The 22,740-nt window shown below is 53.2% G+C and overlaps 1 protein-coding gene across 1 annotated transcript in view; it reads right to left on the bottom strand.

Annotated features, from left to right (window-relative positions):
• The window catches only part of DUOX1 (dual oxidase 1), a 31,945-nt gene that overhangs the window by 8,798 nt on the left and 407 nt on the right, over positions 1 to 22,740 (bottom strand). The window contains exons 2-26 of the mRNA XM_046008859.1: positions 20,956 to 21,039; positions 20,601 to 20,765; positions 18,527 to 18,714; positions 18,184 to 18,385; positions 17,872 to 18,038; positions 17,378 to 17,438; positions 17,109 to 17,205; positions 15,344 to 15,434; positions 14,259 to 14,361; positions 13,834 to 14,006; positions 12,512 to 12,687; positions 12,218 to 12,336; positions 11,483 to 11,620; positions 10,708 to 10,821; positions 9,769 to 9,968; positions 8,960 to 9,145; positions 6,622 to 6,847; positions 6,259 to 6,352; positions 5,818 to 5,993; positions 3,599 to 3,668; positions 3,100 to 3,225; positions 2,367 to 2,545; positions 1,975 to 2,205; positions 1,336 to 1,435; positions 1,017 to 1,066 (exon numbers count right to left, since the gene is read on the bottom strand). Coding sequence (XP_045864815.1) covers positions 1,017 to 1,066; positions 1,336 to 1,435; positions 1,975 to 2,205; positions 2,367 to 2,545; positions 3,100 to 3,225; positions 3,599 to 3,668; positions 5,818 to 5,993; positions 6,259 to 6,352; positions 6,622 to 6,847; positions 8,960 to 9,145; positions 9,769 to 9,968; positions 10,708 to 10,821; positions 11,483 to 11,620; positions 12,218 to 12,336; positions 12,512 to 12,687; positions 13,834 to 14,006; positions 14,259 to 14,361; positions 15,344 to 15,434; positions 17,109 to 17,205; positions 17,378 to 17,438; positions 17,872 to 18,038; positions 18,184 to 18,385; positions 18,527 to 18,714; positions 20,601 to 20,765; positions 20,956 to 21,039 — 3,516 coding nt within the window. The remainder of the gene's footprint in view (positions 1 to 1,016; positions 1,067 to 1,335; positions 1,436 to 1,974; positions 2,206 to 2,366; positions 2,546 to 3,099; positions 3,226 to 3,598; positions 3,669 to 5,817; positions 5,994 to 6,258; positions 6,353 to 6,621; positions 6,848 to 8,959; positions 9,146 to 9,768; positions 9,969 to 10,707; positions 10,822 to 11,482; positions 11,621 to 12,217; positions 12,337 to 12,511; positions 12,688 to 13,833; positions 14,007 to 14,258; positions 14,362 to 15,343; positions 15,435 to 17,108; positions 17,206 to 17,377; positions 17,439 to 17,871; positions 18,039 to 18,183; positions 18,386 to 18,526; positions 18,715 to 20,600; positions 20,766 to 20,955; positions 21,040 to 22,740) is intronic.

Raw genomic sequence — 22,740 nt, 5'->3', positions numbered from 1 at the left:
GGCAGGGGCAACAACTCTGGGCCCTCTGGGTTAGACTTTGGACATTGCAGGTCCTGCCCCCATGGAGTCAAGACTCTGTCTAAGTTCCCGTAGCCCCTGCCTTGGCTACAACAGCGTGGGCTGTGGGACAATTAATGAGTAAGCACAACCACCTGAGACCCCTGTGTTCAGCCCAGTGCTGGTGGGAGGACCCTCCTCTCACAGGGGATTCCAGGCCTGGGGTACACAAGAGAGCAATACTAGATTCAGGATGGGAGTATGAGAACAGAGAATGGCCTCTCAAGTGTCAAGGAGGAGAGAGGCAGAAATTAAGAAGATTAGAGCACTGCAGTATGGAAAAGCTGAGGTTAAGAAGGGATCTAACCAAAGCCTGTAAAAGCCTGAACAGAGAGGAGGGCATAAACACAGCCTTACCCACTAAATCCCAGTGTGCAGGAATTAGCAAGCACTCTGAAGTTCAAAGCAGATTGTTTTAGGATTAAAAAAAAAAGCTGTGTTTCACAGAGAGGAGTGTAGAAAATGTATTACCCCAAGGAGGAAACAGACTGAAAATATAAATAGGTTTGAGAAGCTTTTGAATAGATTCACAGCTAATAGTTCTAAAATAGGTGATTATGGGGAGTTAGGAATATGTCCCTAAACAGCCCTTGTCAAGACAGACTACAAGGGGTGGAGGGCTCTGCCTAGTTTGACAAGCCCCATCCCTCCAACATGCAGCTGGGGCATAGCATTCCTCAAAGCCACTGTCATGGTAGGTGTGTATGTTGGGGTGTAGGGAGAGAAGACCACTCCCATACCACAGCAGAGGATGTTCAGAGTTGGGGCAGGAGCCCGGCCAAACTCCCAAGAGAAGGACTGGGAAGCAGAGGCTCTTACTGCCCCGGAGAGTCCTCAGGACCAGAGGGCAGAGCCTGGCCCACCCTGAGAGCTGAGTGAGTGCTGCCTCATGGCAATTGGAACCCAGAGCCAGGAGCTCAGAGCCAGACCCAGAAATTCAGAGTAGGGAGGGCTCTCACCTGGCACAGTCTGGAAGAACCACCAGTAATACTTCTGGGGAAACTCAGACCTGTGGAGAAGGGAAACCAAGGAAGGATGCTGAGAGATGTCTGGGACTTCCAGAAAGAATCTTCCAGAGGAAACAGCCCAACCCAGCACCAGTCTCCCTTTCTGCCCACTTGGGGCCAGGGCTCTGGCTGATCATTGTTTGTCCTATCACCTGGAAGGTGACACTCTCCTCTGAGCCAAGAAAATTTGGCTCCATAAAGTATCCCCCACCTTGACACACACACACACATACACGCACATATGCACACGCACATTCACCCACTCACTCACCCATCGTCATGGAAGAGTCCAGGAAAGAGGCAGGAGAGGACGCTGAGTGGGCTGATGGAGAATAGGTACACATTCACCACATGGCCCACACTGTGCAAGACTAAGGAAGACCAGACGGGGTGGGAGTGAGTCAGGGGGTGGCCTGGTGGGGGCCCTCAACCCATTTAGCCCAAGTTGGAGGACTCCAGCCACCCAGCCTTGGGGGCCTGAAGAAGGACCCTAGGGGTTAGCACTTCTGGTCTCTCATCATCCTCCTGTCCCTCCCCACCCCCGCCGTGCCCCATATATACCATCTGTGACAACAGCCACAGGAATCTGAAATTATACCATTGGAAATTCATTCTTTGGGTTTCTCTCAAAGAGTATGTTTTACTACATAAAAGCTGGGAAAGATGGCATTGATGTGCCCTCCTTCTGGGGTGTGGGTAGCTTGTCAGCTAGATGCTGGTGAGGGAGCCCGAGAGCATGGGAAGAGAGCATGTGGGGGGCTCCTGGGCTCACTTCACACCACTGTGGGGCCAGCTCCATCCTTCTGAGAAGGACATCCGGGGCTTACACTCAAGCACAAAGGAGAGCAGAGGGGCAGGCAGCAGGGCGCAGGAGGACGTGGACAGAACCCCTGGGACTTCGGGGCCCTACCTGTGAGGATGATGACAGTGGAGGCAATGAGCCGGTGGAAATCCACGGCGGCGTCAAAGGGCACGTAGCGGTGGAGGAAGGTCTCTCGCAGGAAGGTGATGAGGTTGCGGCACATGGTGAGCAGGATGTAGGAGAACATGAAGGAGATGCTGGCGGCCGTGCCCCGGGACAGGATGATGCCCACACGGGTGGTGTCCGTGATGCCCGTGTGGTGAGCCCGGTAGGCGTAGTCTGTCGGGGAGCCCAGGCAGGTGAGAGGGGAGCAGTGCAAAGGACAGCTGTGGAGGCGGGTTAAGGGCCCATACCGGCCACCTCCCCCACAGCCTCTCTTCAAGTTCAAAAAGGCCCCTTGGGCCCGCAGGGGGGCGGTGTGCAGGGCTGCCCATACTCACAGTAGGCACGCTCCAGGAAGAGGCCCCCAGCAATGGCATAGAACACAGCCACACAGCCGATGTGGCGGCGGTAGTTCTCGATGAAGCGCTTGAACTGCTGCAAGGTCTGGTGGCGCCGGCTGCGCTGAAACTTCTCCCGGTGAGCCTCCGTGAACAGCAGAGGCTGGAAGGATGTGACCCTGGGAGACAGGAAGTTTTGACTCTGGCTATGGAGCGCCCCCTCCCCCAGTGCAAACCCATCTTCCCAGAGCAGAGAAAGGCCATCAGTTGCTCAAGACAAACAGCATGCAGACCCCCAAAGGCTCTACCACACTCCTCAAGCAGTCAGAGTAGGGACAGCCTTGCAAGTGCTCACTTGGTCAGTTCATCCCAGGGGATGCTCTTCCTTTAGCCCAGTTCCCACTCACACTCAGACAGCCCTCTCCCCTCCCAGTCTGCAGCTGGCCCTTCTTACCCTGCTCTCTTCTCACCCTTTGCTGGAAGCTCAGAAGACACTCCCTCCAGGAAGCCTGCCTTGACTTCCCAGGCAGAGGTGAGCACTTCCTTGAGCTCTGAAGCCCCTTGCTCTGACCACTATTACAACAGTCATCAGTGGGACACTCTAATTATCAATGTACCAGACCATCTTGTCAGACTGTGATCTCCCTGGGCATGAACTCTGCCTCCTTCCTGCACCCCTTCATGCTGAAGGGATGGATGACCTGCCTGGCCTTAAGGGGAGGAGCAGGCGTACTTCTTGCCAAACCTCCGCCGGATCTCCTGGGGAGGGTCTGTGTCCATGGGGCACTGCAGTCTCTGTGCTGTCCACTCCACGTCAGCGTTGCTGTGGGGACAGCGAGCACTCACTCTGGGGGAGGGACTAGGACAGGAATGAGAGAGAGAGGATTTTGGCCACCTGAGCCACTTGATCCTCTGCTGCCCCGGTCTGTCTTCAGAGGGGTCAGAGCTCTCAGCCAGGGGACAGCAGGATTCTCTAGAGACCTAGAGAGAGAATGAGTTACGTCCTGGGGATACACACACAGTGGTGCCCTTCGCAAGGGCATCTGAGCCAGGAAGTAGGAAAGGGCTGAAATCCAGCAGGTTCTCTGCTCTTCCTGGTGCAGGGCTGTGTCTGCCTAGAGTGAGGGGCCCTTTTTTCTAATTTGTGTGAAGGCACTACATAGGCTGGTAGGGGAGAGAAGAGTCAACCCCCCACCTCAGCCCTCCTCTAACATTCCCCAATGAGAGCTCACCAGATCTTTTCCTGGCTGATGTAGGAGGCTCTCCGGCACAGGTCCTTGATGACTTCAGGTACCTCCACACCTGTAACACAGAGCAGCGCTCAGGGCCCAGAGTCCAGGAAGCCCTGGCACTCACCCCATATCCATACCATAGAGGGTCCTTGGCCAGTAACCTTGCCTTTTGGGTGCCCCAGCCTTGACCTCTGCCCCCAGTGGGACCCAGTCCCAACCATGAGTGGGCAGGGAAAAGGCCTGAAACAAAGTTGGCCAGGCAGTGTCCCCTGGGTGCATGTCCACCTTCAGCCCCACTCCTGGAACTGGAATCAGGCTTATGGGATAGAGTTCAGGAACTATGTACAATCTTCCTGCTGAGACCATTTTGCCTCAAAACCCCTGCTAAACCCTCCAGCTTAAAAGCTACTGGGAATTCAATGTAGCCCTAGGAGGTTCATAAATAGAGATCACCATAAAATCCTTGCCACCTTCCTCTGTTTAAAATGTCCATAATCAGGGCACCTGGGTGGCTCAGTGGGTTAAAGCCTCTGCCTTCAGCTAGGGTAGTGATCCCAGGGTCCTGGGATAGAGCCCCATATTGGGCTCTCTGCTCAGCAGGGAGCCTGCTTCCCCTCCCCCCTCCCTAGGCCTCTCTGCTTACTTGTGATCTCTGTCTGTCAAAAAATAGATAAAATCGGGGCGCCTGGGTGGCTCGGTGGGTTAAAGCCTCTGCCTTCAGCTCAGGTCATGATCCCAGGGTCCTGGGATCGAGCCCCGCATGGGGCTCTCTGCTCAGCAGGGAGCCTGCTTCCCTTCCTCTCTCTCTGTCTGCCTCTCTGCCTACCTGTGATCTCTGTCTGTCAAATAAATAAAAATAAAATCTTAAAAAAATAGATAAAATCTTTAAAAAAATAAATAAATAAAAATGTTCATAATAAAATGCTGGGGAGGGGTATACTCTCCCATGAGCCACCCATGCCTCTCTGTCTGGGCTGAGCACTGAGGGGCAAAATGGTACCAAAAGGCAAATCTAGGTGCACAGGGAAAGGGATGATTCTTGTGCTATTCTTGTACCTTTTCTGTAGGTATGTTTAAAATGTTTCATAGTAAATCTGAAGGAAACAGCAAGACACAACAACAACTACAAGCAAAACAAGATAGGACTCAGAGGTACTCTTCTACATAATCCTCACTCCCCCAGCCTGGTCCTCCACCCCAGGGGCTAGATGTTCTGGGACTCTGGCCTGGGCTCATCTCCAGGCACCTGCCCTTGCTCTGCCCTCAGGCCCAGGTGCCTACTGCCCTGGCTGCCTGGGAAAAGAGAGAAGCAGGAGAATCGGGAGTACTGGGTCTGCACTGCACCAGCTCTTCTCCAGCCCCGGGCTGGGGAAGCCCTGACCAGAGCGTCAGCTCTGTCCTGCCCAACTCGCCCCTCTCCCCGATCTGGGCTGCTGAGCTCCCCCATGTTCTCGTAATCCTGGGAGGGGCTGGGTTTGGTCTCAACATGCCCCAGTGAGACAATGTAATTGTACTGTAACAGCTTGGAGGAGGCCACAGAGTCCTGCTACCTGCCCCCTCCTCACCCTGGCTCTAGCTCCCACCCACCTGAGTCAGACTCTAGTGGGACAGGAAGTAGGGGGAAGGACAACAGAAGTGGGTCTCCGTGCACTCAAGCAAACATGAACTGAGCACGCAGACAAGGGATATAAAGGCAAACAAAACCAGAGCCACCCCTCCCCCCATCACCACCAGCCACCAAACTGCCTAGCTCAGGTGATTATGGCCCAGGGCTGTAACAGGGAGACACTGTTTCCCCCATGCTGGGCACCCAGGACAGGGGCTTTGACAGAGAGCTGGGAGAGGCAGAATCTTATCTGCTGTCCCCGCACTCCATCCCAACCTTGCCTCCCCACCCCCGGGGTAAAACTGCATTAAGACTCTTGTGGGCCCTAGGCACTGACAACTTACTAAACCACTTCTGCCCTTAAAAACAAGAACAAAAAAAGTAAATACATGTATTTATAAAAGGTAAATATTTTTTACAGCTGTGTTGGTATAGAGAAGGATATAATCCAGGCTGGATATGTTACCACCTATTCATTATTACTATATTCCTTCTTCTGATTTTAAAGAGATGAAAACATTTCTGTGGGCTTCTGAAAGTGGGTGGGCCCGAGGCACTGTGCCTGCTGTGTCTAATGGCTACGTCAGTCAGCCCCAAGCCCAGGCCGCCCCACCTTTGACGCAGAGCTGTGTGAATCGGAGCTCGCTGTCATGGTCCCGCAGCATGAAATGGAAGTCCTCCCACGTCAGCTCCTCCTTATCCTGGAAGCCAGACTCCCGGAACATGGACTCCACCACCTCTGTCAGCTGGGCCTTGGACAGGCAGTTGTTGGAGATCTCGATAAAGGACCTGGGGATGAGGGAGGGAAGCCATCAGGCCCCGAAAAGAAGCTTGAGGCCTAGACAAGAGGGCCTACTGGCCATCCCACCAGGCCTTCGGAGCCCATACAGAAGGGCCCCAACTGGCCAAATCCCAAGCCCCCTCTTAGTTTATAACAGTCTTCGGCTGTATGGTCCCTGCTCTTTACCCTCCTGTGTCCACCTTCATGCCCCCACTCCTTTCCTCCAGCTGTCCCTGTCCTGGCCCACTCTTTTGGCCATCCCACAGGACCAACCTCAGCATCCTGATGAACTCGTCCTTGGAAATGAGACCATTCCCATCAAAGTCATACATGCGGAACATAAGGCGAGACTTCTCCTCAGGAGAACCTGGGAGGAGGAGGACCCTGTGAGAGCCCCAACCTACCTGCCTAACCCCCAGGCTGGCCAGAAGGGGCCTCACATGAGTGTGACCCACTGCTGAGCACAACAAGGGGTCCTCTGCTTCCTGATCTCTACCTGGGTGCTCCCAGATGTCTGCTGTGGCTGGAGACCTGGCCTGGCACTTTCCCATCTCCAATGGGTCAGCTAATCTCCAGCCTCAGTCGCTAGCCCCTTCCATCACCGCCTACCTGGACGATTACTCCCCTCTCCCCTACCTTTCATGAAGACCACCAGGATGTCCAGAAACTCCCGGAAGGACAGGTAGCCATTGCCATCTTTGTCAGCCAGGGAGAACATGGACTCCACGAACATGTCCTGTGGCTTGAGGCCCAGGGACTCAGCAAACTCAGCTCTGCTCAGCTCGCAAGTCAGGGCCTCCCGTACTTTCTGGGATGAGTCCAGAGGCAGGGTCCCTGCGTCTGCCTGGTCGATGTCCAGCACCTGTCCCCGGGCAGCAGCAGAGGGAGGGAGAGAGAAGGAGACAAGGTATCCTTGATTTGAAGTCCAGCTGAGGCTTATAGGAGCCACCTTTTCCAGGTATCTGCCCCCTACCATCTCCTGAGCACCTGCCCTGTGCCCTGCAGGTGGTCCCTGGGGCCATTTGTTCTACAGAGCCCTGGTCCTCTGTGTTAGCTGGGTGGACCAGGGATGCACACTTGATCCAAGCAGGTGACGTTGAATGGGACTAAGAGGTCCCAGGTCTGTCTTGACCTGAGCACAAGAAAACTCAGAAGTTGTGGACCACCATGTTCTTCCAAGTGCTCAGAGACACAGACAGAGGGAAGTAAACATACAGAGAAGATCAGGCAGGCTAAGAGAGAGAAGTAAGTGACCCTGTTGGCTGGCAACTCTCCCTTTCCTCGCTTCTTCCAGGCCAGGACACAGTCCTCCCTTTGGAATTCCTGAGACATCACCGTAGCCTCAGTCAACTGATCCTTCGTCAGTACAAGCTTGCTCTTACACCCAAAGGAGTTTTGACTGGGAAAAAAAAAAAAAAAAGGCCTCAGCTGAGTTGAGAAAAAGCTGGGCTTGGGAAAGGAGAATTCTCACAGTGGGCTATCTGCAGCCCATCCAGGAGCTTCCCAAGCATCAGAATAGGCAGTGGGGGAAGGAGGCAGACTTCAGGCCACAGGACCTGTTTCTCCTGCCGGTCGACCGGGGACCCCCAGTCCAAACCTGGCTATGACTTCATGAGGCAAACCTTGTTGCTTCAAACAAGGAGCTTTAGTGGAAAGAGCCTGGGGCTAGAGGCAAAAGACCAGGTACCTGTCCCAGCTCTACCACCCACTTGCTGTGTGACCACAGGCAAGTCTCTCTAGTTGTCTGGCCTTCATTTTCCTTATGTGCCCTACTTTTCTGACAGGGCTACTGTGAGACTCAACAAGAGAAACTGTGTGGAAAATGTCTTGAAAATTGGAAATACTGTGCAGATAGAGAGGGTTGGCAGCTACCCCTAAGTCATAGTAGCCCACCCTTGCACCCCCAGCACAAGGAGTCCCCATAGTCCTGATGGGTCCCCAACTGAGTAGAGGTGCTCTACCCCCCCCCCCCCACCCCGGGCCCTGGCAATGAGTCTCGTCTCCTGGGGATCCCTCCATTCTAGTGCATACTCCAGTTCAATGGGCTTGGGGAGTAAATGACAAAAGACCTGTGCCTGGCACATCATAAATGACCATTAAATGGCCGCTTCCCTCACAAATCTTCTTCCAGGCCAGCCAACCCTGCTCCTTCTCCTCAAACATTAAGAGTTTGCCCTTCTACTGGGCACCACTGTGCAGTCCCTCCTGCTCCTTTCCTCTGAGCCCAAAATTTTCCACCTCTTTTTAAGTTCTCATCAAATGTGACCCGAACCATGACTGTCCACCGGCCTGAAGGCTTGCCACCTTTGCTGAACTCCTACACTGCTTAGCTCCTAGCTGTTTTGTAGCCATAATTCTATGCTGGTTATCTTCCCTTCTGTGGCTGTTCCTTCTTCCCAGAGGCATGACAGAGTCCTTGAGTGGGGCCTGGGCTAGATGGCTCTTATCTTTACCAAGCTTCTCCTCTCCACCCTCCTGGACCCAGGCTACTTTATTTCTGTGCCAGATGGGGACTTGAGTCCTTGCATTTCTCTTTCTGGCTTGTTTTCCCACATCCTCTCAGTAGTTATTGAAAGTATGCAAGGTGGGCACCAATGCCCCATGGAGGCCTCTGGCAGCAGCACTCCACCAAGGGGGGGGGGTCCAAAGGCCCTCACTGCCCCCACACTGACCCAGGTTTCTGCAACCTTTTAGCCAGAATGAGTTAAGTGAGGGCAGAAAGGCTGTACAGTCCTGAGGAGAAAGCTGAGTGACACATGCAGATAAGTTTCCGACGTGGCCTCCCTGGAGTCGCACAGGTAGGCGTCAGAGCATCTCCTTACAGAAAGGCCAGGTGATTGGGCCAAAAATGCAATAGGCCTGATTACCAGTGTCAAGGCTCCTGACTTTCCCTGGAGTCACCCCATGGCCGCACGTAGGCAAGGGCACCACCACAAGCAGACATGCACAGACAGACCCGAGCCTAGCTACACACCTGGGAGAAGAGGTGCCTGAAGAAGGTCTCCAGGAGGTGGCTCCGCTGCTCTCTTGTCACAGCTGCCCTCATCAGTTCCTGCTCCCGAAGCTCCCACTCCTGGAACCTCAGCCCGCTCTCCTTCAGGGCTGCCCGGAGGTTGTCCACTAGCACCTGCCGCTCCTCCTCCATGTTAAATAGCAGCACCTACGGAGTGGTGACAGGGAGAGCAACCCTTTGTGGAGGCCTCCTGGGGCCAGGAGCTTTGCGTGAGTTCTGTCCGAGGCCACTGGAAAGAGTGCCCTTATAAAAGGGATTTACTGTTCTGTCCTGGGCTCAGTGGGGTTCTGGGCTTGCTTATAGGTGCAGAGACTGCCTTCAGATACACATGTCTGCAGCCATCCTTCCCTCTCTGTTCGCACTGGAGAAGAGAAGGGAAGGCAGGGAGGACAGAGGATGGAGGAGACCGGGAGTCAGACAGAGCTGAAAACCAGGCTCTGATTGAGTTCCTCTCCAAAATCTCTAACAATTCACTAGATCCTATAATCAGAGGGCAGGGAAGAGGGCCTAACTTCTTCCAAGGATTCCCAGCTGGGGCCCACCAGGGCATCCTTAGAAAGGGGGGAAGACTGCACAGGAAGAAGGCGGCACTGGGGAGATCATGTCACCCCACACGCCCAGAGCCGGATGAACGTGTTCACGTTTCTCTCTCTATCAGGTACTATAGCCTGGGACTAGAAGCCGGAAACCCTTTCTGATTCAATGCTCCTTCCCCACCACCTGGCTGCCTCCCTGGCTGTGGCCCAGGAATGGGACCAGCTGGGCCATACCAGGTCATACTCCTTGGGGATCTTGAGCAGCAGGGCACGGCGTCCACGGTTGCTAGACAGGATGAGGTTGACCTGCTGTGGGGGCCGCAGCTGGATGGTGCGGAGCACAGAGAGCCTGCTGTCCACCACGCAGATCTGCCCGGGCTGCAGGTGCACCAGCACAGGCCGGGAGGGCTCCTTGTGGCCCTGCCATTCCAATGCTGGAGAGACAGGGCTGGGTCAGCTGGGGCCAGGATGAATGAGGCCGGCTTTGGGCTGGAGTTAGGTCAAGGCCTCTGTAGCTCCTGGCCCCTTCTTAGGTACAGAAGCCCCTCCCCAAGAGTCCTGCTGTGGCTGTAGCCCACATGAAGCATAACTACCGTTTCCTGAGTGTTTACTGTGTGCCCAATACTGTACCAACCCCTTGGAGTGAACTAGTTAATTTAATCTTCATAAACCTGTTAGGTAAGTGCTATTATTATTCCTGTTTAACAGATAAGAAAAAAATAGGTTTAAAGGGATTTTAAAAATCTGCCTAAGGCCCAAAAGCCCAAGTGGTAGAATCCAGATTCCAGTCCTCCATCAGTGTGACTCTGGACTTCCACTAATTTCTTCTCTGTTGCCTGAAATTCCAGGGTAAGATGCCACACAGCATCCATTGCTGAGGATTCTAAAGAGTCCTGGTAAGCCTATGAAATGTAGTGAGGGCCCTGTGACTCCTTCCTGTGAGTCCATCACACCCCCTTTTGGTGGGACCATGGGGAGGATCTATGGAGGGTGAAGGAGTCCAGGTCCAAGGTCCACCTGATGCCTCCATGGCTCTTCCCACCTGCCCCGATCTGCTTGGATCTTTCAGGGAGGCCTGAAAAGGGAGGCTTTTCCTTAGGCTGCTGAGGTGGGGGTGGTCTGCAGCTCTGAGTCATGTCCTCCCCCAAACCATCCTGGAAGCTCCAGACCTACCTTCCATGCCCCCCACGAGCTTCTCAGACATGATGCTCTGGCGGTTCTGGCCCTGGAGCCTCTTGAAATTTCTCCTTCGGAGCTGGGCAACAATCCAGGCACTAAGCAGGCTCACTGAGTGGGCAGAGGCAGGATGTTCAGAGGAAGTGGGGGGTGTCTGGCAAGATCACTAGCCCCTTTAACAGGCAAGACCCCTTGCTTTCCCCACCTCTTAGGTCCGCTCATTCAGTTCTCAAATTGTGAAGCTCCCTGATTGGGGGGGTGGGGAGGGAGCTTTGGGTATCCTCCAAGGGACCAGCACAGCCTCTGAGGCTTCTACCACTCAGGCCCCTTGCCAGCCAGAGACTAAGGCCAGAGTCCTTGTGCCAGAGACTGGATCTGCTCTGCCATGCTTCTGGTGGACTCACACATGGCCATGCCAAAGTCTAGGTCTCAAGCCTCTGCCCCAGCTAGTTCTCAACTGATTCTCAGGCAGGGTTTGCCTTGGACAGTTTCCCAGGCCCAGGCTCCTGCAAATAACTGTGAGATTTGGATTCCCTATGGCTTCTGACCAACCAGGGCCCTGGAGGGACTCCAGGAGGACAGAAAGGCAAATATCCCTGAAGCTGACTTATCTGTGGGTCAGATACTTCTCATGTCCCCTCCTGCTCTGATGTTTTTGTCATATGCCCAAAGAAACAGTACTCTGCATGGTCAGTGTCCTAGATGAAACCACACCACTGCCACCCCTTAGCTTTCGCATTTCACCCAATACCACCCTACCCATCACTTTTACCCAGGGGGAAGCAGCAGAGAGCCCCGATGGTAACCCCAAAGCCAAATCCACTGCCTTCAAAATAGTCACGCACGATGGAGGGAGCACAGGCTGGCAGGCCCTCGGTGCCGAGCTGTCTTGGCTGCGGGCAGGGGTCTCCTGGGGAGGCAGAGGAAGCTAGAGTTCTGAGGGTGCTGGGCCAGAGGTTCTGGTACAGAATCACTGAGGAGGTTAGGGTAGCAGGAAACATAGGGTGGGGGGGCCTCTGGGTAACAGGAGTGGAAGCTGCTTACCCTTGTCATTATACCAAGAATGGGGTGTTTGCCGAGTGAGGTAGCAAGTGGGGTAAAAAATGAGCCTCAGCCATTCTCTCCCTCACACACACGTATGTACACACACACACACACAGAGCACTTCCCTTGTCACAGCTGTGGGATTAGGATATCCTCACTGCACTGGGCCTTCCTGATATCATACCTACCCCAGGTTCAGCCTAGCCGATGGGAGTCTCCTCCCTAGGTTTCTCTGAGTCTCAGTCTTGCCCCCAATTGGGTACCCCCTGGGGCTGTGCAGAAGGGAACCTACACAGTCACATGTGGCCACCTTGGTGCCAAGAACCAAAGTTCCCAAGGGCAGCACCATGACTTACTGCCTCCTTGAAGTCTACTGCCCAGCCACACCTGTACCAGGCCCACAGCTGAGGAGGGATGAGACACCAGACCCCAGGCCACTCCAAGCATCCCCCGGACCACTCACCCGTATGCCAGAAGAAGACATTGGGTTGCAGGGCACTGGGGTTCATGCTGGTGACAGCCACTAGGACATCCCGCAGGGAAGTGTTTCTGATCTCTGCAATTTCTTCCTCAGTGAATAGCCTGGGGGTGGGAGAGTTGGGGAGCTGTTGTAATTGGGAGAGAAATAAATGCCTGCTCTAGTCCATGGGGGAGGCCAGCTGGGAATCAAGGGGCTGCTGACATTACACACGGAGGGCCTGGGGCCCAGGCCAAGGTGGGCCCTCAAGTCTGAGGAAGGGATCCAGGCAGGACTTACCCATTCCCGGTGTTCTCAAACCAGTAGCGGTCGCCATCACGCAGCCGCAAAAACTGGTCAAGGACAATGGTGCTAAAGAGGGACCCAGGGTCTCGATGACTCTCCAGAAGCCCTCCGGGGAGCAGCTCCAGCCGGGACAGGTCCTGGTTGTACAGGGCAGCTGTGGCCTCCAGCACCTGGGGCCAAGAAGGGATGGCAGTGAGTACAAGGACATGGTACCCGCCCTGGGGCAAAGAGGTAGTATGCAGGGATCAGCCCCAGGGATGATAATAATAAGTGACAGTGACAATTACTCACTTATTAAGCCCCAGGCACCATTCTGAGTGCTTTACACAAGTTAACTCATTTATGGAAACTCACTCACAGACTCAGCTGCCTATTTTAGAAAGTTGGAATAAAATGGGCAGCCAATTCCCTATGTGGATTGTTCTCAAAAAGGTATGAAAGTTGAGGATCAAAATCAGTAAAAAGTTGGAAAGGTAGAATGATGTATTAGAAAAGGTTTCTATTCTTGAGAGCTAAAAAAGTTCTTAAAAATCAAATCCCTTCATATACATTGCTTTTTGGAGACAGACTTCAACATTATATGAGCAGCACTTTCTACCTGACCTTTACTTTAGTTCTTTTCTCTGCAATGTAAACAAACATTTGCCCAGCTTAATTCCAGCAAGGCCCAGTTAAGATCAAGATTTACTACTTTTGATGTGCCCGGTGATCCCTATCTTTATATTGATTTTATAAACCTTACAAGCCCATCTGCATAGTGCTTCTTCATCAACTTTTCAATTCTCCACTTTTCAACAATCTTATAAAACAGTAAGGACAAAAGCAATAAAGCAAGCATGCAACTGTAGAAATGCCACTATGCCAAGACAGTAAGGCCACCAAAACTGGTCTGTTGGCTGGCAAGCAACGTCGCTTGCCTAGGCGATAGCTCAGGGCGTGACAGTTGACTCCCCAAAGGCATCTTGAATATCAAAAAAGTGTAAAATAGTACAGCTTGTCCCTGGATCAAGGACCTTCTACACCTGCTCAGATGGTTGTTGGAAGAGAAAATGAGATAACGCCTATTAAGTGCCTGGCATGCAAGAGATGCTCAACAAACATTTGCTAGATCTGCAGAGTGACAAGGTCTACTGCCAAATCCTGCTGGTCTGATAACTTCCATTGTGGTGTATGACACTGGGATGCCACCTGGATGAGTTCCATCCCTCTCCCCAGGGACTCGTCTCTAGTGTTTGTATCTCACTGACTGCCTTCCATGTCTTGGGCCAATGTGCTTCCACCTTCCCGCCCTGCCCTCTGGGTCCCAACCCTCTTACGGTGTGGTTGCTCTGGGAGAGTGCAGGGTTGATGTCCTGCCATCTGGTAATGGGAGGCAGACCCAGTGCTGCCCTGGCCTTGGTGTAAGAGGGCAGACCCAGATCCCGGCCCCTCTGCAGGCAGCCAGCCACGTAGTCTGTGCGGGAAAACTTCAGGGGTCCAGGCCAGAAATCTGGGGATGAAATAGCAGAGAGTCTGAGGGAGCTCAGGGCCACCACAGGGACACTAGCCCAGGACCCAGGCTCCAACCAGCCCCAGGGAACTGAAGTCACACAAAGGGAACCATGGTCACTAGGTCTCTCAGCAGTGAAAGAGTGCAGGTTCCCAGCCCTAGGCACCCCCTCTGCCCTGACACAGGAGCTCCAGCAGAAGCTCCACCCAGGGGCCAGCAGGGCACAGACTGAAGGGACAGCCTCAGCCTCACCAAGCACATCCTCGACCACGACATGGTCCTCTCGCTCAGCGATCTGGGAGGCCATGCCCAGCAGCAGTGCATCCACATCCTCAGCTCTTCGCAGGTTTGGATGCTTTGGGAATGGGGAGAGAGGGCGGGGCTGGAGGTTGAGCAGCCAGGATCTCCCCACACCACAGTGCATGTCTTGGGCCCACCCGGTACTGGTGTTTGCTCTGAAACTAGCAGGCCATTCCTCCTCCATAGGTTGATTCCTTACTCAGGGTGAGTGACGTCCCCATCCAAAGCTCATGCTGCTGGGAGACAAGTCCCCACAAACACAAGGGATCTAAAACTTTACTTCCACTTAGGAGACTTGACAATATGATCGAAAAAGACACTAGACCATCTAGGTCTTGGTCCTTGCTCTGTTAGTGAACACGTGTATGACCATGGGCAAATCACAGGACCTCTCTAAACTCAGTGCCTTTCCCTTGATAAAAAGGGCATTAGGGATAAAATTAATTTAAGTTAAATTAAATTAAAACAATTAGGAGGACACTGAGGTCTTCTTCAGTTCAGCTCTGTGACTCTTCTCCTGTGCTTTCCTCTTCTCCCTTTTCCTCCCACCTCTCTTCTTCTCTACACAAAGTATCAGATTTTGCTTTATTTGTCAATTCTCTTCACCCACACTGGCCTGGTTTGAGGGGGACAGATTATCCCTGATAATCTCAGAATTCTTTCCTCCTCCTTGCTCCCCCCTCAACATACACATTCACACACTGCCTTAGGTGTGTCTCACTGGGACATTTCCTTGGGGGGAAGGGTGGGATTGTTGGGGTACTCCAAGGCCTACAAGGGACTCAGAGCTGACAAAGGAGAAGAAAAACCCACAAGGAAGCAATGAATGTAGTGCCACATCTGCATAGGCCTCGCTGTCCCTCACATAGCCCTCAGGTGGGGGAGGAGGATTGGTTTTTGAGCATGTACACCTGGCTCCCTCGGCCCTACTGCCCACCTGCATCACACACCTCAGACACAGATGCACACAAATGCATGCACACACATACACACACCACACACACATGCCCACCCACATATGTGCCCCCGGTGCTGACCTTTCGGCTCCAGTAACTGTTGCAGACCCGGAGAGCTCTGGAGGTACTTGAGTTTGTATCGATGACCTCCTGGAAGTGACAACTGGCATTTCTGAAATGCAAAGAGTGGGGGTGTGATGACTTAGGCCATGGGGTCCTAAAGTCAGGAGTCAGTGCTGGTCTTCAAGACTGGATACAGCCAGAGGCCAGAACATTGTAAACATTTAAAAATGTATCCAAAACATCCACATGCTTCCCCTCCTCATCTCTTTCTCCATTTCTGTGTCTGTGTGTGTGTGTGTGTGTATACTGAGTGTATACATACACGCACACACACACTACATGGGGCTCTATTCAGAGTACTTCTTCTCTCCCGATTCCCAAAGACAGAATTCATTATATACACACACACACATACACACACACACACACACACACACACATGTATATGTAAGTTAAAAGATTTTAAAAGGATTTTTAGTTGTTCTTTTGAAATTACTTGTCTAAGGATAAGTCAACTGCTATGATTTCTTGGCTATCATTAGGCATATCTAAAAATTGTTCCAGAGTAAGAGAATCAAACCTATGAATTTTTTTTTAAAGATTTTATTTATTTATTTGACACAGAGAGAGAGATCACAAGTAGGCAGACAGAGAGAGAGGAGGAAGCAGGCTCCCTATGGAGCAGAGAGCCCGATGCGGGGCTTGATCCCAGGACCCTGAGATCATGACCTGAGCCAAAGGCAGCAGCTTAATCCACTGAGCCACCCAGGTGCCCCCAAACCTATGAATTTTTTAGAAAGATTTTTATTTTATTTATTTTATCTTTTAAGAGTTTTTTTTAAAGATTTTATTTATTTATTTGACAGAGAGAGAGTGAGAGAGAGAGAGCATAAGCAGAGGGGAGGTGTAGAGGGGGAGGGAGAAGCAGACTCCCCACTGAGCAGAAAGCCCGATGCACCACTCCATCACAGGATCCTGGGATCATGACCTGAGCTGAAGGCAGCCACTTAACTGACTGAACCACCCAGGTGCTCCTAACCAACAAATTGTTTCAAATTATAATGTAATTGTAAAAAATAAACTGATGTTTTGTTCCATATACATTTAATTAAATATGTATATTTTTAGTTTAAAGTTTGCTTTTCATTATTTTGGAGTCAAAATTTCTCTTCAGCTCTCACACTTTTTAAATTATAATTCCCTAGAAAGGCTTACAAGACCCAGGTCCTGGGGCGCCTGGGTGGCTCAGTGGATTAAGCCGCTGCCTTCGGCTCAGGTCATGATCTCAGGGTCCTGGGATCGAGCCCCACATCAGGCTCTCTGCTCCGCGGGGAGCCTGCTTCCTCCTCTCTCTCTGCCTGCCTCTCTGCCTACTTGTGATCTCTCTCTCTGTCAAATAAATAAATAAAATCTTAAAAAAAAAAAAAAAAAAGACCCAGGTCCTGTGCTTATAGCTACAAATGCCCCCAGTGTAGTGTCAAGACCTAAGTTTCAGACCAGGAGGGTTTGTGACTCACCCTCTAAGCCTCAATTAGCTTGTGTTTAATTGGGGGGTTATACATACACCAGCTGTAGGAAAATGGACACAAAGTGCTTCAAGACCACAATGATGTCTTTTTAAACAATTTTCTCCCCCCTCCAAATTCACTGTTCTCTGGGGAAATTAGCACACTTCAGACTGATAATCCTTTCCTGAGGGCTCCTGAGGGCTCCAGAGGGCAGATTTTTCTCAAATGACATCCCCATTTCTCCTAACACACAGACGTTTATGCTTTGCCCTCACCTCATGTAGATGCCAGGAGGCACCAAGGTGGAGAAGAATTGCTCAGAGGCCGCCAGGAACTCTGGGGAGATGCTGGGATCCAGGAAAGGGCGGTATCCTGGGGAAAGGGGAGAAGAGAGAAGATAGTAACATTTAGCCCTTAAACCACAGGCCCTCTTTCCCCTCCTCTTCTCCCCCCTTCCTCTGCACCCCTTCTCCCCCATCCAAAAGACTCCTGCTAGCTCCCCCCATTCTCCCTTCGCATCCCCTCACCTGCATACTCCCCTCACCTGCATACTTTGGGGGTGTTTTCTGCAGGAAGCTGGGCAGCCACTCATACAGAGCTATGTTCTGAGGGTCAAGAGAGGGCAAAAGGGAGGCAAGTGCTGGAGCAGCCATGCTGAGAGTGGCTCAAGTGAGCCCAAGGAAGGCTTGGGTGGGAGATGAGGGCCAGGCAGGGGCAATCAGGAGGGAGGCAACTCCAACAGGACAGGGGCAGAGGCCTGTCCCCCACGGGGAACATGGGATGGCAGTGGGCTAATAACTAATAACCACAGCCAAGTCTCGTGTATATGGCCCTCGCTCTGCTCCTCATCTTCGGGGTCCATTCCTAGACGTCAGCTCCAGTTCTGGGGAGCAGTGTCCTAGTGGGACAGGGCGTTTCTGGGGGCTGCTTGTGTGAGGATGAACGGCACTGCGGGGCAGCGGAGTCTCCCGTGCAGCAGAGGGCAGTGTGTGTGTTGGGGGGGCGGGGTGGTTACCGGGGACCGGGCGTGTGACTGACCTGGTAGGTGGCGATGACCCTCTTGCGCGCGTGCTGGAACAGCTCCTCGTCCCCCCACTGCGGGTGCTCCCGGGCCAGCCGCTGCGCGCACAGGTTGTGGTAGCGGAACCACAGCAGGCCCAGCGCCTGCAGGAAGGGGTCGCGGTTCCCTCGCTCTGCCCCGAAGGCTGCACACGACGCGGGGCCGCAGGGCGGGGGGCGGCAGGGGAGGACGTGAGCCGCGGACTGACAGCCGACGTGGCCGCCCGCAGCCCGCAGCCTGCCCCGGCCCGCCCCGCGCCCCGGCCGCCGCAGCCCGCCCCGCCGCCTCACCGTACAGCCCCCGCGGCCCGCGCTGTCCGGTGGCCGGGTCGGGCGCAGTCCACATGAGCAAGGGGCTTTGCGCGTCCCGGGGGAAGGCGGGGTCGGGCCCCGACGCCAGCTGCCCCCCGGAGAAGCTCCGCAGCGCGTCGCTCCAGGAGTGCGAGGAGCCATAGATGGCGCTGCCGTCCAGCCAGCCCGTCACCTCGTTGGTCTGCGGGGGCACGGAGACGGCGAGCCGCCAGGGTGAGCCGGGAGTCGGGGAGCGGAGGCGGGTGTCGGTGGGCAAGGGGGTGGGAGCCTCTTCCCGCCCCCCCCGCCCTGTCCGGCCGCGACCCCGGCCGCCTAGTCTCACCAGGTCGCGGGGATTACTGGGGCTCTGTCCGGTCTCGGGGTCCCAGCGGCTCCTCTGGAAGGGGAGGACCACGTCCCCGCGCCGGTCGGGGTCGAACACCGGGTCGCCGGGCGGGATGTGGATATTGAGGAACTCGGCTGGGCAGCCGGGGGTCTCCACGCTCACCAGGTCCGAGAGCATGTGGTAGCCTGTCCGCAACAGGAGAGGGCTGGCAAGGACCAGCTAAGGACCATTCTCTCTTCTTCATCAAGAATCTATACGCCTTCCCCAATTCCCCCCAAGCTTCAAAAGACTCCTCAGCCAGTCTTGGCAAGCCCAAGTCTTGACCTCCTTCACCCTTCCCAGTCCTTTGTTACACCCTGGTCCAAACTGTTTTCATTGCCAGTTTGGTCTTCTCCTTGGTAACTGGGAGGTGCCAGGTGAGTGTGCCTAGGCAGTCGAGCTGGGAACACTTGCTCCAACATGCAGCTGGGAGCAGCCCACACAGAGAACCTCCCAGTCTCACTGCAACACTGGCCACTGGGAGTCAAATATAGACACCCTGGGTGGCCACCATGAGCCTGGCATTCCTGCTGGGAGCAGCAACCCACAGTCACTGGGGCCTGGCCAACCACCCTAGCACCCCCGTTTTGACACCCCACCCACCAACCCTCTTGCCAAAATCAAAACCCTGCCCTGAGACTGTCCTAGGAGTCACAGGGGCAAAAGAGTGAGAATAGGGTCCCACCAAGAGTCCCTACCAGATTATTGTCATATTCCTGTCTTTACCTGTAGTCCCATCAACAGCTTAATGTGGGGCAAATTTATGCCTCCCCCAACCAGACTTTCTCCCTGTACTTTTTCTTCCCCAGAAAAAGAAATACAAGACATAGCTTTATTGACTTAAGAAAAGTCATTTTAGGCCCCAGACATCTTGTGATTTATGACTACTTGCCCAAAGCACATTCTTGAGTTATCTTTGCAGGATTTAAACCCCTTTGCCCACTCAGATACCAGATCAATTAAAGGCAGACTATTGATGCCAACCCTTGCTAGCCCTTGTGAGTTCCATCAATTAAGACCTGGACTCTGGGGCGCCTGGGTGGCTCAGTGAGTTAAAGCCTCTGCCTTTGGCTCAGGTCATGATCCCAGGGTCCTGGAATCAGAGACTCCCATGGGGCTCTCTGCTCAGCAGGGAGCCTGCTTCCCCCTCTCTGCCTGCCTCTCTGCCTGCTTGTGATCTTTGTCAAACAAACAAAATCTGGGGAAAAAAAAAGAAAATTGTTTATTTTTTAAGATTTTATTATTTATTTATTTATTTGACAGCGCGATCCCAAGTAGGCAGAGAGAAAGGGGAAAGCAGGCTTCCTGCTGAGCAGAGAGCCCTATGCGGGCCTCAATCCCAGGACCCTGAGACCATGACCTGAGCCGAAATCAGAGGCTTTAACCCACTGAGCCACCCAGGTGTCCCGAAAGAAAATTGTTTAAAAAAAAAAAAAAAAGCCCTGGACTCTGTCATTCCGAGATGACTTCTGCCTAAATTCTAGGCGGAATTCCCCATACACAAGTGCCTTCATGAATCCATATGGACCCTTAGCTTAAAACTTCCTCAGTTTTGTTATTTAGGAAGACTCTGCCTTGAGAAATATTCTCCATGGGGCACCTGGGGTGGCTCAGTGGGTTAAAGCCTCTGCCTTCGGCTCAGGTCATGGTCCCAGGGTCTTGGGATTGAGCCCCGTGTCGGGCTCTCTGTTCCGTGGGGAGCCTACTTCCTCCTCTCTCTCTGTGCCTGCCTCTGCCTGCTTATGATCTCTGTCTGTCAAATAAATAAATAAAGTATTTAAAAAAAGAAATATCCTCCATATCCCCTACTCGTTCTAAATAAAACTCTTCCTATTCTTGGCTCAATACCCTCCAAGAGGCAAATCCATTTTGGGGTAAGAATACCCCATCTCATTGCCTCTCCCTCCATCTCTCACCCACATTTCTAAGATCCTCCATCACTTTTCTCCCTCACTCCCTGACTCCCCACTCAGACATAGAGGTGTTCAGCCAACCCTACTGGCTGCCCTCCCCCAGAGGTTGAGGACCTCACCAAAGAAGACTCCCAGCACTGTTCGGTTTCGTAGGGAGGCCTGCCCTGCAGGGCCCCTCATTGCAGTGTTGCTGAGCTTTCTGGGGTTGGGCAGGTGGGGTTCTCCCAAGGGCTGGTACACACCATCTGCATAGCTGGCTGGGACCAGGCGCTGTAGCCGAGAGCCTGGGGTAGGAGGAAGTAGGGACAAAGATAAATCCTCAGTGGGGCTCCCTTACCCCCTCTCTCCCAGGCTTCCCTCCATACCACAGATCCGAAAACATTAAGAATGGATGAACCTTTACTGGTGGCTGCCAGCCCTTGCCCCTTTGTGCAACCCTGCCCCTGGTGCTGTCTCTACCTGGCCCTCACCTACCTTTGCTGCCCCATCTGTGCTCCATGAGGTTGTTGTACCACCCATCAAATCGCTGTACCTCCCAGGAAATGGGGTTCTGAGCTCCTGTGTGAGAACAGAGAGAAGGGGCAGCTGGGCGAGTCCGGGCATGAGAGGACAGGCAAACCTGCAGGATAAGGCTCTTGGGAGCCTAGCAAGAGGAGCAGCAGAAGGTGGACACCCAGCACAGTGTGGAAGGCGGGCGGCAGAGGGAGAGAACGGAGGACAAAGTGATATTCAAACTCAAGCTCAGTCTTCCAGCCGCTCTTGGAAACATGGCAGGGAGCACTGAAGTGGTGTAGCCAGAGGCGGTGTGTGCTGACAAATAACCAGAACAAGATGGAGCTGGAGAACAGTGGCGATGTGGAAGGGCACACAGGAGCCTTCTACTGCCCTCACACCTCAGCTCCCTGAGGGAACAAGGCAGGACAGAAACCATTCCCAGCCTTAAGATATCATACGGAGCAAGAGCCAGTGGCACCCCAAAAGCCAACCACTCTTCCAACCAGGGAAGGAGAGGTCATGCTGTGACCACTCCCTGGGTAGGGGAAGTATGGAGAGGGGCTTAGCCCTCTCCTGCTCAGCAGAGTGAGGACAAGGGTGTGGGCCCTGGGGCTGGCTCTGGGGCCTGTTGCTACTCTGGTCTCTTTTCCAGGTTCTGGGGTGGGGACCAGATCTGGGACTGCCTGGTCATGGGATAACCTTAGCCCCTCCTCTTTTGAGGCATCATGTTCCTCATGTAATTCCTCTTATTGACCCTATTATACTTTCCAAAAACTAGGATCTGGGAGGGAGCACTCAGTTGTTGAGGGAAGAACTCAGGCAGTGAAGGGGGAGGGAAGGATCCAGAATCAGAAGTGGAATGGGGGTCCTTCTGGTCAGTAGATTAGATGACCAGTCAGATTTCTTTCCCCAAACTAGAAGACTACAGGGTGGAAGCTCTCTCTCTGCTCACTTCAGGGAACAGAACAAAGGACCCTCATCAGCCAGAGAGAGACCCATTCCTGATTGTCTTTCCACTCAGACCAAGCACAAGATCTCAGAGCTCCTCTCCTGACCCACACTCCCATGTGTGCACACTCACTCATCAGAAGGTCAGAGAAGGAAAATGACTCAGGCTCTGATGTTTGAGCAAAGAACTCAGCTAAGAATCCCGGACTTGGGGCAGAAACAGGCACAGCTACATACATGTAATCTCTAAAGAAAGATGAACTGGTGGCAGAACAAGGGGGAGGAGGGTCTTTGGGGGAGAGCAAAAGGGAGAATGCCTCCTGGGAATAAGTGGCAAGAGCTAACAAGAAAAGGAAAATCCAAGGTCAAGGCAAAGAGAGAGCTAGAAGGAATGAGAATGCAAACAGCTCTGTCCTGGGAGAAGCTGCAGGGGTCTACTGCCTTCATTCAGAATAGGACTTTCCAAAGGTTTTCTCTGCTTACTTTTCTTGTATCTTCCCTACTTGCTCCTGATGATAAGGAAATGGCTCTTAAAAAAAAAGAAAAAAGGTACGTATTTATTTGAGAGAGAGAGAGAGCTAGAGAGTGAGAGCACAAGCAGGGGGAGCAGCAGAGGGAGAGGGAGAAGCAGACTCCCTGCTAAGTAGGGAGTCAATGAAGACACATGGGGCTCTATCCCAGGACCCTACGATCATGACCCAAGCTGAAAGGAGACACTTAACCAACTGAGCCACCCAGGCACTCCAGGAACTGGCTCTTTTTAAACCTAACTTGTAGCATTTTAAACCTACTTTCCTTCTCAGAGACCCAGACTTC

The sequence above is a fragment of the Meles meles genome, chromosome 6, assembly GCF_922984935.1.
Source record: "Meles meles chromosome 6, mMelMel3.1 paternal haplotype, whole genome shotgun sequence".
Lineage (NCBI taxonomy): Eukaryota > Metazoa > Chordata > Mammalia > Carnivora > Mustelidae > Meles > Meles meles.
This window is presented reverse-complemented; position numbering and strand designations above follow the sequence as displayed.